The sequence below is a fragment of the Tigriopus californicus genome, chromosome 12 (genome assembly GCF_007210705.1).
Source record: "Tigriopus californicus strain San Diego chromosome 12, Tcal_SD_v2.1, whole genome shotgun sequence".
NCBI classification, from domain to species: Eukaryota; Metazoa; Arthropoda; class Copepoda; order Harpacticoida; family Harpacticidae; genus Tigriopus; species Tigriopus californicus.
Genome location: NC_081451.1, coordinates 6,515,739 through 6,533,974, shown reverse-complemented (window position 1 = coordinate 6,533,974; position 18,236 = coordinate 6,515,739). Strand labels below are relative to the sequence as shown.

The following is an 18,236-nucleotide window of genomic DNA, read 5'->3' as shown; positions in this document are numbered from 1 at the left end:
CGTCCGAATGGTCTACTGAGACTGAGAGAAGGTCAAATTAAGGCTCATTATTTTTTCGAGGGCTCAAAATTGCTAACCTTTGCATTCATTGTAAATGTCTATTAAAACCTGGTTGAGGAAAATGCTTATGGATATTTTTGAAGATGTATTGTAAAGAATACTTCTACACCTCCTTTAAATACTGCATTGTCTGCTGGCAAAACTATAGCTTTTCTGAGAATGCAACTAGAATCTCAATACTTTACACACAAAAGAGCAAATACAAAAATATTTGCATTTTAGAGGTCTCTTCACCCAGAGGAACTAAATTTGATCTAGAAGCCTGCATGGTTTAGGGTATTAATTTGGAGGTTTAAGTTAGGAGACAACTTTGAGGGCATTTGATTTCTAAGATTTTGAAATAATGAAATGCATTGAAATATGTGGTATTCAAACTTTTGCAAACTTAGTTTCATGCTGTCTTTGTATGTGTCTTTCTTGCTTTTCTTTCTTGTCTTTCAGGCTTATATCTTTGCGTTTAAGCATTTTTTTCCTGTGGAAAAAGTTATTCAGCGCTTTCAAAAAATATTTTTGTGATTATTTGGCCCTCACAACAAAGAATTTTATTTCCGGGCCTTACTGAGGAGGGGAGGAGGCACCATAGACAAGGCAAGAATCTGCTACATAGGGAGAGCACCTTCAAATCCAGGTGCTAGAAGATATAATTTTCCTATTCAGCTACATGTTGTCTGATATGGAATGCAAAAATGGCCCTCACAGACCCCCAGATCGTGTTGACGTCTATGTTTTGGAAAGTTTATTTGCGAATTTTTGTGCAAGTTCGGTTGATTTTTTATGCAAATTTGGTGTCAATAAATACCATATTTATCTGCAAGTTTTGGCCGGCCCTATTAATAACACAGGCCGGAGGCCAGTTTTTAAAGCTTAACCGAAGAGTTAGTGGCTTGGACGTCAACCGGTATGAAAGTACACTCGCCCAAGTGATGAGCGAATGCTCATTCTGCTGGGTAACGTCCAAGCTTTCACTTAGAAGTACGAGCGTTTAAAAAAACTAAAAAAGTTCCAAGCCAACTTTCTTCAAAGGTACCTGTTTCTTTTAGATTTTCATTTTTTTCTCCAATAAGTACAAAATCTAAGGGACAAATAAGTTTAAAGGGATTGGAAGTTACCAGCAAAAAAGCCATTGCACAATCATTTGACATAATGTTCAGACTCTATGATAGGAAAAGCTTTGAAGTTCCATGCAACTTTGTACTCAAATGAAATGCCCAGAACGTCCTATTTCAAAGGAAAAGCTAAGACCTGGATTTTTGGATGATCTTCTTACCGCTGAGACGACTGACACAGTGGTTAAAAAGTCATTTTGAAGGTTGTTGGAAATGTCCAAACAAAACTTGGTAATCTTTTGGCAATGGAGTGTTTAATCTGAGCCAAAATTGTGTTCGTTAATCAGATCAAAAGTATTTCTCATGGTTTTACGAGGTAGATAACAGAAAAAGATGGATTAGAGTATTTTTCTCCAAACGTGATAAGGCTTTTTGAGCACGGTGATGAGAGGGGCGAGACGAGAAGAGAGGAGACGACCATATCCAAGAATCCAGACATGGTTTTCTTGTCAGTGCTCTAAAGGATTGACGAGTGGAGAGTCAGATTCAATATTAGTGTTCCCCAATTGCATGCCGTGCCACAACATGTTTTGCATTTCGTTATTCATACTTTTCCCATGCTTCTTTCTGTTTCTTCACGAGATATTCTCCCCACTTCTTGAAAATATCACATTGCAACTATATTATGTCGTTCAAAGGCTGGTCCATTTAACTTAATAATTTTACATTTTGGTGGGCAATTTTCCCCACTTCTTGACTGCTCTTGCGCCACTGTACATTTACAACAGTGCACCAAATATCTATGCCAAATAGGTCTCGACATTTGAGACGGAACCTTTAAAGAAATCGGTCAAAAGAAGAAAGTAACGATAACGGAAAGGCTAAAAAGACTGTTCCGTTGCCGATACCGTTGTTTTACTTTTTTAAATTTTTCTACCACCATGTTACAGTCAAGAGAACACCCAACCTGAATTGCCAGTCAACCAACTTAAGCTTAACAAAAACTCGATTCCAAAATGCCTTTACTTCACTTCAAGTTTTATGGTGTTTTTATGCTTTGGTGCTCCATTCTCTATGCTTGTATTCAAGGTTCGTTCATTATGTTTTTGTTCCATTACAACAACTACTAAATTTACGAACAAGCTTCTTGATTTCTACCATTCTTCATGGCGAGATTTTCTTCATCAAACCTATGTTCTAATAGATGATTGCTGTGGAGCAGCCTTTCCCAGGAGCCTGTAGGTTGTTTATCTTTGAACTACCTCAAATGAATCCAGCAACTCAACAAGTCAAAAAAGATGATCAATTACGTCGATACCTCCGAGGTAAGAGCTTTAATGTTTAGCAGGACTCAGGTTAGTTAAAACAACGAGGTCTTCCTCTCTTCTTTGTCGGGCTGCTCCATTGGTCAACTCGTTGCCCTCAAATTTGTGTTGGGAGTGTGTAGGTGTTGATCGAATGACATTGCTTATGTCAGACTTGGACAAGTTTTTGATCAAAGTTTCCAATCAATCTCTCACACATTCAAACGTTAGCCAGATCCACCAGCATTAATTTGTTGGTGGGTCAGATATTATATTATATAACAATAGTAGAGAAAGGTAAGATACATACTTTTTGGTCTGTAATTGTTCGAGATTCTATTCCGAGTAGTGGAGAGGAAATCCACAACAGATGCATTCGCATGTTTTGAACAACGTTAATCATTTCTTCTACCTTAATGTAGAAATATCCCTAAAGCTCCAGGAACTGAACAGTTACAAGGACGAAAATGGGATAAAGATGACAAATCTTAACAGCAAACTCAACAAATGTGGTAAAACTGGAGTCAAAGACCTCCGCACATTATATTATTGCAAGCCCTTTTGAAATTGTTGAATTAATGCCAAATTATTTTAAGCCTTTTTTAACTTTGTGTTTTAGCTTCTCTTTTGAGGACAGGATTTTTTGCAGGTTTTCTAATGAAGTGGGTTAACTACATGCACTTGAACAGATGTTTGCTCGTGCTTGTTATTTTCAAAAAATGATGCTGAAACTGTTTAATTAAAGTTATCGAAATGAACTGTCTGATTTAAATCCTGACCAACAAGTTAACCTTGCACGCAAAATGAGGGACAATATCCCGTAAGATCTAATACAAAATGTTTTACAGCTTGAAAAGCATTGCAAAATCATACCTATTCAAACTAGATCGTCTAGATCTAGATGTAGAAATGACCACTTGTATGAAGTATTGACCAACCCAAAAAGTTTGCTTCTGTGCTTACTCGTTACTGAATACGGAAGCAATAAACAGTGTAGCTTAAATATATGGTATGTTTTGTTTTCGGGTCCCATTGAAATTGGACAGACCAAAGTTTCTGATTAACAAGGTACATGAAAGGCTTGTTACTCGTCTTCCTTGGCAAGAAACTCACACCTATCTCTCCATAGATTTTTACTGAACAAATAGCACTATTGAGTAGCCTGTGCAAACAAAAGACAACTAGACATATTTTAGTTCACCAATTGAAGTCGAATTGGAAGTACCGTCCAACAAATTTAGATACATATAAAGCTGGGCATGATCTAACATACATCTGATTATGTACTCACGGCATCTCATCAATGATGCTTAAAACAACCACGATAGCCATATGGTTATAAAGTCATGTAGGTAGTTATGTATGAATATGTATTTGGTGTACATATTCGTGTTTCATAACATTTCTTGTACGTTTATGGCTAAATGAGACCGGGCGCTTCTAGCCTTTCAAGTTGTAAAGATTAAACAATAACAAGGGGGGTTTGTTGTGATCTTGTTTGACTGGGAGAAGCCAAACACGAGATCAAAAGCTTGTAGTACCAACCAATTGTTCATATATGTAATCCATTTTGGGCATGTCCGTTCTCGAAATTATCTATCCTCTAAGTGTGTCTTTTTCTATACCAACACACATTCCACCAACCCACTAAGCAACCAAGCAACCAAGCAACCCTCATAAGTTATGAGACCAGGCATTCAACCCGCGTTTGACGTTTGGGCCTGCTCGAAGGAGATTCGTCGTCCATTCACAAAATCACGCCACGTGTTATGTAACCCCCACTCATCGTTGGTATGTATTATCTAGACCACTCCAAATCATGCGAGGGAAACTCGATTGGTGCGATTGAAAACCATATATAAGACAACAGGATGAGTTGAAAGAGCATCAGTGAACTAGTTTGCTTCATCACCTCCACAACACCTCAACCTCAACCAATATGTTGGCCCTCACTTGTGTAAGACAGAAAATGGCGCATTCAAGAGAACGAGACCCTATGAGTGGTGCTTCATTGTTCTCCTCTCTGTTATAGATGCTTCTGTTGAGCTCCGGAGTTCTGGCTCAAGAGAACTTCCAGTATCGATACCAACCCAAGGAAGGAGAGTTCAACTACCAATTCCAACAAAACCCTGAGCTTTTGGCCCTGGAACCCCCTCAGATTCAGGCCTCTGCCGACAATGCTGCCCAAGCTACCCTCAAAGTGGCTGAGCTTTTGAAGAAAGTCGACCTGAAGGAACTGGCTGAGCTCTTTGGCGCCGATCCCAGTGCCATTCCCGACAACAACTTTGACGGTAAGTGAGGCTTCTCAAGAATTGAACCAGAGGCTACTCTCCATATCAAGAGGCTCAGAGGCTCTGGATATTGAATCCATTTTTGAACCCGTTCGTTCTTCTCCTCGAGGTTTCGCAATTTATAATATGATTGTAGCAAACAATCAACTGAAGATTGATTCGATTTTAACGCAACGTAGTCAATGGATCAAACTTGCCAGACAAGGGGACATGTTACACATTATTATTTGTTCTTTATAGCTGTCATTAGCCAAATTGAAGGCTCGGCCAATTTGATCCAACGAGGTGCTCCAGCTCTCTCCAACATTATCGAAAAGGTCAAGGCCCGATTCCCCACCCCCGAGGCACCCGTGGCACCCGTTCCTGAGGCTGCTCAACGACAATTTGCTCCCGTTCCCGCCCAACAATACCAGCAACAACAACAACAATTTGCCCCTGTTTACGGTTATCAACAACAACAGCCACAACAGCAAGCTCAACAACCCTACCTATACTATGGCTTTAGACAAGCCTAAATTGCCTTGAGGGCCAGTCGCCGCCATTCCAATGATCCTCAAAACCAATCAAAAGTTCAGTCAGTTCGTTCATGTTGAAATATATTGTCAGGTTTTAAAACAAATATCTGGAATTATGTTTTTCTTCTTTGTGCTTCCAAAACAAGCCATGGACTTGAGGTGTTTTTATTGTACGGTTTATCTTGCAATGGATGATTTGAAATTGATTTTTTTTTGTATTTGGAATGAAACTCGAGAACGTGTATATAATTGCTTACCCAAGAATTTCTAAATCATGCATAGATTATCCTTTCCGAATACACTTTGGATTTGAATCAACGTCTGAAAAGCAAACATCAGCAATACCATATTACCCAAGATTCAAAGAGACTCTCCCTATAATTTGTCACACTTCACGTACCTCCATTATTAACTAGTCTTATCAGATCAACTGAAGCAATGTTCGGTGAACTCGGTCATCTTCTTTGCACAACCTTGGCCTTGATTACTCAGTGATTTGTTCTCTCCGCCAACATTGCGTTCGGCACAATCATTGTTTGAGCTCCTTCCCTCAATTCTTCGAGACTCTTCAGCATAAAAGCTATTACTTCTTGGCCAAACTCGCAATAGCGTAGTTTTGATTAAAGCACCACCCAAGCAGTCATTTTTAGTACAGTGACGGACCTATTGGAGGAACATGGGGACATTGTCGTCGAGGTTGACCTTGGCTTTGGTCCTCCTGGTTCCGATGGCTCAAGGAGTGATTGTGCTCACTGGCATTGGAGCAGTTCTGGGACGAATCGAGACCAGCTTTGAGGGCAACTCGTTCTTTGGCTTTCATAGCATTCCGTACGCCCATCCACCTCTGGGGACGCTTCGTTTCCGGGTATGTCCCATTGTACACTCGTTCATTGATTGAATTATAAATAAGTGGGCTACGTTTTTGGACTTTTGAATTTGCCGTTAATTAGTACATCAGCCGTTTCTTTAAAACTTGATTTTTTGGCTAAAACACGATTTTTGAGAAACAAAACATACTCATACGTATGTCATCCATTCAAAGCTGTTAAAATGTCAACGCAGTTAATTCCCAATTAGGGTTTACGACATAACACTGATTCGAAGTGCTGTACAGGTTACATTTCCATTAAAACATCTCCAAGAATTGAAATGTCAACGAGAAATCTGTTGCTGAATGCTTTAGAGCTGGCAAATTTAATGGGTTTTAAAAACTGTGCTTGCCAAAATGGGGGTCAGGTAGCCGATTTTTCAATGAAACTTGAAGTTATCATAGACAAATCTGTTCCCTTTTTCAGGATCCATTACCTATTGGCAATTGGCAAGGTGTTTTCAACGCTACTTTGGATGGACCCGCTTGTATCCAGATCCCGGCCATCGTCGAAACGGGAACCATCGGCGCTGAAGATTGTTTATGGTTGAGTGTCTACACGCCTAGTTTAGTGCCCGAATCTAAATTGCCCGTGGTAGTTTGGATCCACGGTGGACGTTGGTCGTACGGGTCTGGACGACAATCCAGCTACGGGCCCCATCAACTCATTGATCGAGGCGTGGTTGTGATCCATGTTCAATATCGGCTAGGTGCTCTTGGTTGGTTGAGCACCCAAGACTCTGTGGCTCCTGGTAATTACGGCTTCAATGACCAGGTGTTAGCCTTGAAATGGATCAAGTCCAATGTTCACAGCTTTGGTGGGGATCCGGATAGGATAACCCTTTTGGGCCATAGTGCCGGGGGCGCTAGTGCCCATGGTCACATCATCTCCCCTTTAAGCAACGGGCTCTTCCAGCGGGCAATCTCTATTAGTGGAGCCACAACCATGGCTTGGGCGGGCCAACAGAATAACCATGGACAAATAGCCCGCAGACAAGCTCAACTTGTGGGTTGTCCCATTCACCCTTCTCAGGCTTTAATCGAGTGTCTCCGAACTGTGGATGCCGTGACCTTAACAGCTTCGGCCTCAGGTTTCACTGAGTTCTTTCCCGACACTGCGGCCAAACTTCCCTTTGGCGTGTATTCTCCCAGAGTTGATGTCGAGGCAGACTATCCATTTTGGCCTCTTGATCCGACAGAGGCTTTGGCTTTGGGGGAATTTAACAAGGATATCCCTTGGATGACCGGAATCACTTCCATGGAATCGAGCGCCTTCTCTGTGGAGCTGTTTGGCAAGATCTGGGAGGATCGACTGGCGTTTGCCAATGACAACCTAAATGAGGTCTTCAAGCATCTATTCACCCACCCGGGTGTAGGTCCACAAGTAAATGTTTTCTGCCAAAATGATTAATTATTTTTTTAAATCTTAGGAACTTGTTTATCCTTAGGAAAGAGATGCAATTTGGGACTTTTACTTCAACAACAAAGAGTGGAACCGAACGGAGCATCGGATAAGAGTAGCTGAAATGATGTCAGACTCGCTTTTCAACTTTGAAGAGCTCTTGGGCGTTTACCTACAATCCCGGCAATCTCTGTCCAATATCTATTTGTACAAATTCAACTATATCGGAAGCTGGGGCTATGTCAACATGTATGGAGAGAGCCCCAACCATCACGGGGGAGTAGCTCATCTGGATGATGTACGATACATCATGAGGTACTGTATATCTAGAGTGTCCTGGTATATCTAAAGTGTCATATCACCGAATAGAGTTAAAGTTCATTTAATTAAAAAATAGCATGCCCTGGGCCGGACCGCACAATGAGGAGGATAAGAGGATGGTGAAGCTATACACATCGATGATTGGAAACTTCATTCGTAGTGGCAATCCTTCTTTGGAGCAAAACAGTTGGTTGCCATTTCGTCCCGGCCGAGGACGCCTTCTGAACTTCAATTCCCCATTTGATGCCCAAATGAGCCGTTGTTTGCCTTTTCCCTTGCCTCGTTTGAGCTTCTGGCGGCAGATCTTAAACGTCCCCTGGTTTCTCCATTGGGATTACTTGACGTGCTCATTGAATGATGAAACAAGTGTCAAGGCAGTGAATGAAGTGTTTGAGACTGACGATATCTTGGAAAAGAACGTCGTTTAAATCCGTCTAAAAATGTATCAAACGAAATGGATGGTATTAATTCATTCTGTCAACAGTCGGGGAGAAAACAACATTCAGCTTTGAAATGGAAATAAATTGAAAAGTAGACCACGGTAAACTTTTTTCACACACAAAAAAATCTGAGAGTGTTGCATTTTTATTGCCTATGTTGAGGCCAGTTTTTTAAGAGAAATGCATAAGGCCAACAACACGGCTAATCAAAAGAGTTGCGTGAGTTTTTATCAATTTTTTGTTATTGTCCACTCTTTTCATTTATGTAAACAAAAATGCAAAAAAAAAATCAAAGCTAAATTTAATGCAAGCAAAAAGAGAATTGATTGCAGCTCTGCTGTGTGCGGGATACACTTCTACATGAGAAAAGTAGCATTTAACCAGCCTGTTGTCTTTCAACAAGACTTTCCTCCAGCTCATTCAGCCAAAAAGACAATCTCCTATTTGGCTAATGAGGGAGTCCTGTTTCCCCAAATTTTCCAGATCTTAAAACTCTGGTCTATGCTGTGTGGTCCTTTATTGAGAAAGAAGCTTAAAAAGAATGGCCCCCTTTGGCTAAAATTCTAGGCAGCCAATTTGATGCACCATGGAAAAACTCCCTCCAACTAAAATACGCACTTTTTTTCACCGTTTTCAGATCAGATTGGCTAAAGCCATTGCTTTAAAAGGATCCTATTTCGAAACATAAGCTTTAAATATAAAAAACGTTTAAAAATAACGTAAATTTAACATAGTCTGATCTATTAATTGTTAGAACTTACGCTCTCAAATTTATCTTCTAAAAAATTATGATATTTTAAGTGAAAGCGATAAGTGTGTCTCATCTTATCCTCGACACCCGGTATTTATATGTATATGTTTACGCGATTGATCATTCTTGTAAATACATTAGGTTTTGGCACTTAATTACTCAGACGTACGGAACTCTTAAACTTCTGAGCTGAGATCTTTTGAAAACAAGCCTCGGATGAGCGATTTCGCAAATCCGAACCCTCAAACTTCTGCAATTTCTGCCTCATATTTTCGTGATAGTCCGTTGATTAATAGCCATTGCTCATCCTCAAAGAATTTTCAATCCTAGATTGAACTGACCTCAAGTGATGCTTGGGGATAAATAACACTTATGATTTCAACATTACGAATGAGGGTCTTAACAATCTAGAACGATCCTTCAAAGCCCTACAAACTAAACGGAAATGGTGTGAGGAGGTGCTTTCCGGAGATGAATTGGACAAATGCAATGATTACTTGCTACCAATCATGCGAGATGTTGCCAAGGCCAAGAGAGGCTTCCGCGTGTCAAATTTCCCCTATCCATTTTCATAAAATATGTTGTAACGTGACAGACCAAAGTGGGAAAACCATGCTTTTGACTTGATGATGACTTTGATCCATGTTCTTAGTCATCCCAACTTCTTGATCTGTTTCGTTTACATATTACTGATTGCCAATGATGTCAAGAAAGGTATCCATCCACAAGAATGGAATCTACTAGCCACTCTAAGGCAAGCAAAGTTGATATTTGTGTTTTTCCTGATGAGTTAGTTGGTGCATGGTTCTGATACTGAGTATGAAATTGTTCTGCAAGTACGGGGTTTCCATGTGACAATTGCTATCTTCAACCATTTTAGGCGTTCGGGGAACCCTTTCTTTTTCGTTGAAATGTTAAATCGAGCTAGCTTACTTGACCTAGTTGGGCACTTTCCTTTGCTTTACCAATATTCTCTCTCTGCGCGCCTTTGTTGTCCATTGGTGGCCCAAATTGATTGTGATTGGCGAAAAAATGGCCGCTCTTGGATCCCTTGGTAGTATTCATTTTTCCATGTGTCGTCCACAAATTACGATCAATTCCAGGAACATTTGGCCTATGAAGTCTTTAAGTACATATATGCAGCGTCATGATGCAAATGCTCTAATGCGCAGCTTGAATTGAAGCAAGCTGCCTTTACAAAAACTCATTCTTCATGAACATTCTTCACATAACGTACAAAAGCAAAAGTGCAAATGCAAGCGTGTTGGAGAGGAAACGCAATGGGCCGGTTGGTTTATAAAAAGAAAATATGTATTTGAATCTCACATGAGGCACAAAGGAAGAGCGGCTTAGTGGTCTAGGGGTATGATTCCTGCTTTGGGTGCAGGAGGTCCCGGGTTCAAATCCCGGCTGAGCCCACAGTTTTATTTCTTTCTCAATAGAAGAGCTTGAAGAGGACTCCTCCAATGATGGGATTCTGTCCCTGTTGTTCGAAATGATTGCAAAAGATCATCTGATCATCTGAAACGTCGTGCTATGTCCTTCCTACGACTAGGGAGGGGCAAACTGTGCAATGCAAAACAGCAGAGCCTTGTCTCTACAAAAAGGCGCTCAAAAGTAGGCCTAAAAGCGCAAAATATTGGATTCTTTCTTGCTCAAAAAGAGAAGTTAGCTAGCCTGGCGGAAGTATGGAAAGCAGCTATGGTACGTTTCTTTGCGCTGCTTGACTATGTTAGGGCCCTGTTTCGCTTGTCTCCTTGGACTTGAAAGTGGCTCTTCTTTATTTCTGTTTTCACTTGCTCCTCAGCCATCATGGTATGCTGGCTCATCGACATTAACGGGGGGGGGGAGTGCTTTTGGCCTGCCGAATTTAATAGTTGAAGTCAATTGTTCAGATTTCAGTCATTCATGTCTTTATTTTGGCGGCAACTTTGACATCAAACCTTCAAACCAATCCTGACGCCAAGAAAGTTCTGATTTCAACAAGAACAACATTTTTCGGCCAAATATGCAAAAATGGTGCAAAATAAATGTGAAAAAGTGCAATCAAGGTGAAAAGTGCAAATGTGTATGAATGTTCTTTAGTGACAAAAACGCCTTTTAGACAATTTGCCCGTCCCTAAATGAAGATATGACAGTCAAAAATGATTTTGAAAACAACACAACCATACGAGACGCAACAAGGAACACTGCGGCTTGTTTCATCCCTACATGTGCATCAAATCAATGACAGAAATTGGAACTTGCTATCAATAAAAGGGACAAAAAAACGTGAAGAAAAGTTAAAACTGAAAAAGACTCAAAAAGGTATGATTTTCTTTTCAGAATTCAGTTGTGTTTTATTTCAATTGTCAGAACTTTTATCAGTGATCAATTTGTCATTTCTGTGGGCACATGGACTTTTCTATACCAGAAAACAATGCAAAACAAGGGACAAGGACTTGAATGTTCAAACTAACTGGGATTCTCAAGGGCTTGAAGGTGCCTCATCGATCATTCTCTCCGCTTATTCTTGAACCGCAATAACACTCAATTGATACGTAAGCCAACCATTGTTGCCAATTATGGAACATTTGCCGAAATTCACGACAAAAAGTGCTCGTCATGGTGAAATTCCGACAATTGTGTCAGTTGTTGACTCTATTGAATGACTACTTTTGAATGACGTTGTCTTAACCTTGCTCATCCTCAAAGAATTTTCAATCCTAGATTGAACTGACCTCAAGTGATGCTTAGGGATAAATAACACTTATGATTTCAACATTACGAATGAGGTCTTAACAATCTAGAATGATCCTTCAAAGCCATACAAACTAAACGGAAATGGTGTGAGGAGGTGCTTTCCGGAGATGAATTGGACAAATGCAATGATTACTTGCTACCAATCATGCGAGATGTTGCCAAGGCCAAAGAGAGCTTCCGCGTGTCAAATTTCCTCTATCCATTGGCATTGGTCAACTCCTGACAAGCACAACTGAGCACAGCTCCTCTGTACAATGTAACCGTTAAGACTTTGTGGCTCATCTAACCTTTGATGTCTCCTCAAAGAGCTGGCTGGAGGTCTTTGATGGATCCGACATTTCACAACCCTCTGTCTTTTGAAGTAATTGGGAGCTAGCACAGCAAAAGATGGAATCAATTGGGAAATCCAAAATACAAATGTTTTCGTACTGAAATGGTTGTCAGAGGGCAAGGCCCAATCTTTCATTGTCCAGCCTGTCATACCTTTTTTGAATAGTGTATGTACAGTCCCAAGCCCGTTTTGGTTCTCCAACTCCTGTGACGTTTCTATGTAGTCAAACGTTTTTACAAAAAGCAGCAATGCCCTTGCAGAATCACCGAAATAGGTACAGTAGAATAGATTGCCTGTCTGAAAGAGAAGAATTGTCCAACTCGACTTATTTGGCCATCAATATCCTGGGCAAGCCATTTTCCCTTTTGTTCTTTCAACCACGGCTGCTCACCTTGTTGCAAACACGACCCCTGTCTTGGCGACAACAGTTTCTCACTAGAGCGCATGGCCGTTGACGAGAAGGCAGCCCTTGAAGCCATTGACACCTTGAAATTATCAAGTGCTCCAGGACCGGACAGACAGTGTGATGGCACAATTCCTTCCACGGACTGCACAAGCCACTTCTCCAACTGGGGGACATCCAACTTGACATCATGTACATAGGGGTCCCTTGACCTCAACTAGTTCCGTCGTACCTGCCACAAATGAAGCAATCCAACATCTTGCCTTGGGTCCATCCCTGTCTCGTGGAGCGTCGTGACAAGTGCAAGACCCTGATCTACCTTGTCAAAGGCCTTGGCCAACTCGAAATAGACTCCATGAAGTGACTCATGAGTCTGGCGTCCCTTAATGACTCTATGACCAGATCTACCTACCTAAACGGTATCAATTATCACTTGGGTAGACCAGCTAAAATGCGCTCAAAAGCCGTGCTGACTAGGAGGAATCCCTTTATGGAGTTCAAGAAATTCTGCAACTTTGTATGGCACGATCTTCTCAAACATGTTCGCAATCATCCAAGTGAGAGAATTCAACCCACCATATGACTGTGGGGTGGAGCAAAAGTAATCAACTTATCCCTCGCTTTAAAATTGGATCAATATGAGCTAGCTTCAGAGTGAGTGGAAACTGGAGAGAGTGGCCAATACTCATATATGATGAGAGGAGCACAAGTACCAAGTGAATGTGCGAAAAATACAACTTAAAGACCTTTTACACACTTCAAGATGGAACAAGTTAAGTGTCATAAAAAGCACCCTCCAATGTGCAGCCAGAAGGTAAGCAACTCTTGAGATGAACTCCTGAGATGATCCTAGGGCATAGGGACAAAGATTGGTTGGTGCGTCAAGTTGTGAAGAAATTTGGACAGTGAGAGTTAAACATCTTTGTAGTAAGTTTTGTAGTAAGACACGTCTTCTTTATTCCCGCCTTTGAGGAGCAGGGTCCTATTGCATCAAGGTGACATGAATTCTTTTGTCCCAGGATTTGAAGGTAATCATTGATTGAGAGGGCTCCTCAGGATTCATGGATGGGATTGAAATGAGAGCGGACAGTGAGATCTTGTGCTTTCTCGGGGGCCAGAAAGAAGTCTTGCGTGCTTGTTTGACATGGAACACACGTCGCCGTCCGGTTGTGCGACGAGACCTGGCCCAAATCATTGTTTTATATGTTCACGTTCACCTGGCGTGTCAAGAAGGGGATATAGCTCAGTGGTAGAGCAATCGGCTGCAGCCGATAGGTCCATGGTTCAACTCCGTGTGTCCCCTGACTGCTTTTTAACAATTTGAAGTTGAGCGATATGCTTTTGGTGTGCGGTCTTACATTTCAGGTGATGGTAGCTACAAAGTCCAATCTTTGCATTGGGATTGATTGTTCTTTTGGTTGCTCTTTCTTTCATAAAATATGTTGTAACGTGACAGACCAAAGTGGGAAAACCATGCTTTTGACTTGATGATGACTTTGATCCATGTTCCTAGTCACCCCAACTTCTTGATCTGTTTCGTTTACATATTACTGACTGCCAATGATGTCAAGAAAGGTATCCATCCACAAGAATGGAATCTACTAGCCACTCTAAGGCAAGAAAGTTGATATTTGTGTTTTTCCTGATGAGTTAGTTGGTGCATGGTTCTGATACTGAGTATGAAATTGTTCTGCAAGTACGGGGTTTCCATGTGACAATTGCTATCTTCAACCATTTTAGGCGTTCGGGGAACCCTTTCTTTTTCGTTGAAATGTTAAATCGAGCTAGCTTACTTGACCTAGTTGGGCACTTTCCTTTGCTTTACCAATATTCTCTCTCTGCGCGCCTTTGTTGTCCATTGGTGGCCCAAATTGATTGGCGAAAAAATGGCCGCTCTTGGATCCCTTGGTAGTATTCATTTTTCCATGTGTCGTCCACAAATTACGATCAATTCCAGGAACATTTTGGCCTATGAAGTCTTTAAGTACATATATGCAGCGTCATGATGCAAATGCTCTAAAGCGCAGCTTGAATGAAGCAAGCTGCCTTTACAAAAACTCATTCTTCATGAACATTCTTCACATAACGTACAAAAGCAAAAGTGCAAATGCAAGCGTGTTGGAGAGGAAACGCAATGGGGCGGTTGGTTTATAAAAAGAAAATATGTATTTGAATCTCACATGAGGCACAAAGGAAGAGCGGCTTAGTGGTCTAGGGGTATGATTCCTGCTTTGGGTGCAGGAGGTCCCGGGTTCAAATCCCGGCTGAGCCCACAGTTTTATTTCTTTCTCAATAGAAGAGCTTGAAGAGGACTCCTCCAATGATGGGATTCTGTCCCTGTTGTTCGAAATGATTGCAAAAGATCATCTGATCATCTGAAACGTCGTGCTATGTCCTTCCTACGACTAGGGAGGGGCAACTGTGCAATGCAAACAGCAGAGCCTTGTCTCTACAAAAAGGCGCTCAAAAGTAGGCCTAAAAGCGCAAAATATTGGATTCTTTCTTGCTCAAAAAGAGAAGTTAGCTAGCCTGGCGGAAGTATGGAAAGCAGCTATGGTACGTTTCTTTGCGCTGCTTGACTATGTTAGGGCCCTGTTTCGCTTGTCTCCTGTGGGAGCTAAAACAAAAACAAAGTCCTCTTGTTTTCGTCCGTTATTTTGATAGCTTTATTTATTATTTTGATTATTTTGATCTTTTTCATCAATTTGTATGCACATGTAGCGATGAGCAAAAGCAACAGTTTTCCTCATTGTGTCTCTTATGGTTGTGTTCCTTCAAGTCATACTTGACTTTCATTCATCAAACACCATTGAAGATGGTCAAGTAGACGCAATCTTTTGCTATGATTTCGAACAGCAGGGACGAACTCCGATCATGTGAGCAGCCTTGCTCTTCTTTTGAGGAAGTAGTAAAACTGTGGGCTCAGCCGGGATTTGAACCCGGGACCTCCTGCACCCAAAGCAGGAATCATACCCCTAGACCACTAAGCCGCTCTTAACACAAATGGTGACATTCAAATATATAATTTGTTATCAAGCAACTGGTTGATTTGGTTTGATCTCCAACAGGCGCTGCGCTGGACTGGCCTGCATTTGTATTTTTGCTTTTGTGTGTCAAATGAAGAATGTTCTTGAAGACGACTCTTTTTTGAAAAGACAGCTTGCTTGAATTCCGAATGCCAGCTGCGGTGCTTCAGAGCATTCGGATCACTACCATGCATTTCCCGATGGGCCGAATGTTCCTGGTATTGATTGTTGCTTTCATGACAAGACTCAGTCGTGGGCAACCAACAGATGGAAAAACGAATGAAAACCCACTATTATGCTGGAACATCAATAACAACACAAGACATGGCTGTCTGTGCCATGGATCGCTTGGTAGCATCACGCCTAAAATGAGTGGTTTGATGGGTTTTGGCCAATACATTTGTACCACCAATGGACAAGAAAGGCATTCAGTATTGGCAATGGCATTGACGTTGACATTGGCAAAGTGGCAAAAGAAAGCGCGCAGCTAGGTAAAGCCTAACCTAAACATACCATTTCAACAAACAAATCAAAATCGCTAAAGGTAGCAATAAGGATCGGAGGTATATAAAAGCCGTATTTGGAAAACAATTTCATACTCGGTACTAGAACCATGCATCAAATCAAATCGTCAGGACCAATACAAAGGTCAACACAACAAGTATCCTGGCCTAGGACACTATGTACGACGTTGGTCGTTCTATTCTGTGGATACCTTCTCAAAAGCATGGCAGCCATATGATGTACATGAAACAAATCAAACATGTGGGCGACTAGGAACATGGGTGAGGGACATGATGTCAAAAGTATCACTTTCCCAGTTTGCTCTTTCACATTACGAAATACTTTGAAAAAGACAGAGCAACAAAAGAACAACCAATCCAAATGCAAAGACTGGACTTTGTACCTACCATCAACTGAAATGTGGCAAAACATAAATTTGATCAAAACACAGACAGGGGACACACGGAGTTGAACCATGGACCTATCGGACTGCAGCCGATTGCTCTACCACTGAGCTATATCCCCTTCTTGAAGAATGGATCTCAATGAACAAATTTTATATGAGTTTGAACTAATACTTTCGGGCCTGTTCTCCTCCCACAAATGGACAGCGTCGTGTTCGACGACGTCAAACAAGCATGCACGCAAGATGTCTCTTCTGGCCCAACACAGGGTTCAAAAGGCCCTATCAGGTTTCCAGGGAAATTCCCAAACACATCTTGGCATTTTCCTACCTCAGAAAATCATGGGGAACAACTTGGAGTTTATTGCTTTATGGTATTCCAGCCCACATAAAAAAAAAACTTACATGTTTAAAATCATGATAAGAACTAAAATTTTCAAAAACCTATTGAGTGTTCCTTTTGGAGCACACTCAGTTTGCACTTGATTATAAATTATGACTTTATTCATTACACTTCTACTTAGTTGCATGGGATTTAATGGTACAAATGTCATCGTTTTTTAGCCCAGAAATGCCGCGGTTCTATCTTTATTCAATTTCCCAAGGAATTGATATTGATCTTCAATATCACAAAAGTTCTTCAAGAAACGACCAATGTAAGTATTGTCTTCAAAATTCAAGTGAATGCGTAACTAAGGGTACTCATGATGATTGTAAAACACGTTTTCCAAATTTTTACCTTTAGTGTGATTTCAGTGTCATTATATAGCATTTTGAGCTCTTGTGAGACTATGCAAGACAAAGAAAGATAATCTTTCATCTTTGTGCATTTTGGGGCTCTAAATGATGAAATTTGCACCATTAAATCCTATGTAACTCAGTAGCGGTGTAATGGATAATATCATAATCTACATGAGTCAACCAAGATTTCTAGTAATGATTTCTTTGCTTGTGGTGGAAACAAAAGGAGCAACTTTTGAAAAATATCATCTTTGAAAATGCCTCAGATTAGCACCTTTGTCCACGTAAAACCTGCAAGAAGAAAAATAATTGAAAACTGTAATGAACACATGTTAGGAGTAATCTTAGTTGCTTTTTCAATTGAAATCGAATTGGATCAAAATCCAGCACGCACACGCTATGATATTATTACCCTTCCAAAGATTGCATAATTGCAAAATGCAAACTGCAAAATGCTTTATGGCCAAGAAATATAATATACTTTTTCAATGCCCCAAAACGAAATGAAAATGGGTCACTTTTTTTGAAGCATGTAGAAAAATCTGTAAACAGTTTGTAGCATCGCTTAAAACTTACCTACTGTAAATGTTTAGCAATGAGGAATGCATTTGGAGGTTTAGTCATTTCCTTTCTTTTCTTAGCGCTGGCAGTAAAAATCCGACATGGGCGGTTTGGCCTGGTTGCAGCTGCTGGGACAAGTTTGGGCCGAAACGAGTTTTTTTTACATTTATTAGCAATAGCATGGTCTCTATCACGGCGATCATGATGATTTAGAATCAAAACAGAGACACCAAGGCAAACATCTCATTCAAAATATTTTTGATTGCTGACTCTCAAGTCCAATCTTTGCATTTCAAGTATCAAGTCTTTAAATCAACGGAACTGATTCTCCTCTCGTACTGTCTGAGCGGGCAAAGTTTTGCTCAACCATGGAGTATGGAAGTAGTGGAGAGGAAAGCTCTCTGAAACCTCGCTAGAAGACGTTCGATCTTTGACCGTGACAATATTTTCTACCTTTAGCTTTGACATAAATCTTCAACAAAATATTGAAAAAAAAATATTCATTCCAATTATGCCATCAAAAGCGA

At 40.8% G+C, this 18,236-nt stretch overlaps 2 protein-coding genes and 4 non-coding genes across 7 annotated transcripts; 4 read left to right on the top strand and 2 right to left on the bottom strand.

The window, feature by feature from the left end:
- Positions 1–4,212: 4,212 nt before the first annotated feature.
- LOC131892104 (DNA translocase FtsK-like) lies at positions 4,213–5,320 on the top strand. The gene is made up of 3 exons (XM_059241853.1): positions 4,213–4,367; positions 4,443–4,701; positions 4,942–5,320. The coding sequence occupies exons 1-3, from the start codon at positions 4,350–4,352 to the stop codon at positions 5,214–5,216; spliced, it is 552 nt and encodes a 183-aa protein (XP_059097836.1). The 5' UTR covers positions 4,213–4,349; the 3' UTR covers positions 5,217–5,320.
- A 444-nt stretch (positions 5,321–5,764) lies between these two features.
- LOC131892103 (esterase E4-like) lies at positions 5,765–8,426 on the top strand. Of its 2 annotated transcripts, none has more exons than XM_059241851.1 (4): positions 5,765–6,081; positions 6,512–7,468; positions 7,533–7,801; positions 7,884–8,426. In XM_059241851.1, exons 1-4 carry the CDS (start codon positions 5,893–5,895, stop codon positions 8,233–8,235), a joined length of 1,767 nt encoding a protein of 588 aa, XP_059097834.1. In that variant the 5' UTR covers positions 5,765–5,892; the 3' UTR covers positions 8,236–8,426. The 2 variants fall into 2 exon arrangements, with proteins under 2 accessions (XP_059097834.1, XP_059097835.1); XM_059241852.1 differs by lacking the exon at positions 5,765–6,081 and adding an exon at positions 6,317–6,452.
- Positions 8,427–10,344: 1,918 nt separating this feature from the next.
- On the top strand, positions 10,345–10,416 carry Trnap-ugg (transfer RNA proline (anticodon UGG)). Its single transcript has one exon. It is a non-coding gene; the product is annotated as a tRNA-Pro (tRNA).
- Positions 10,417–14,674: 4,258 nt separating this feature from the next.
- On the top strand, positions 14,675–14,746 carry Trnap-ugg (transfer RNA proline (anticodon UGG)). The gene has a single exon. It is a non-coding gene; the product is annotated as a tRNA-Pro (tRNA).
- A 646-nt stretch (positions 14,747–15,392) lies between these two features.
- Positions 15,393–15,464, bottom strand: Trnap-ugg (transfer RNA proline (anticodon UGG)). The gene has a single exon. It is a non-coding gene; the product is annotated as a tRNA-Pro (tRNA).
- A 993-nt stretch (positions 15,465–16,457) lies between these two features.
- On the bottom strand, positions 16,458–16,529 carry Trnac-gca (transfer RNA cysteine (anticodon GCA)). Its single transcript has one exon. It is a non-coding gene; the product is annotated as a tRNA-Cys (tRNA).
- Positions 16,530–18,236: the final 1,707 nt, after the last annotated feature.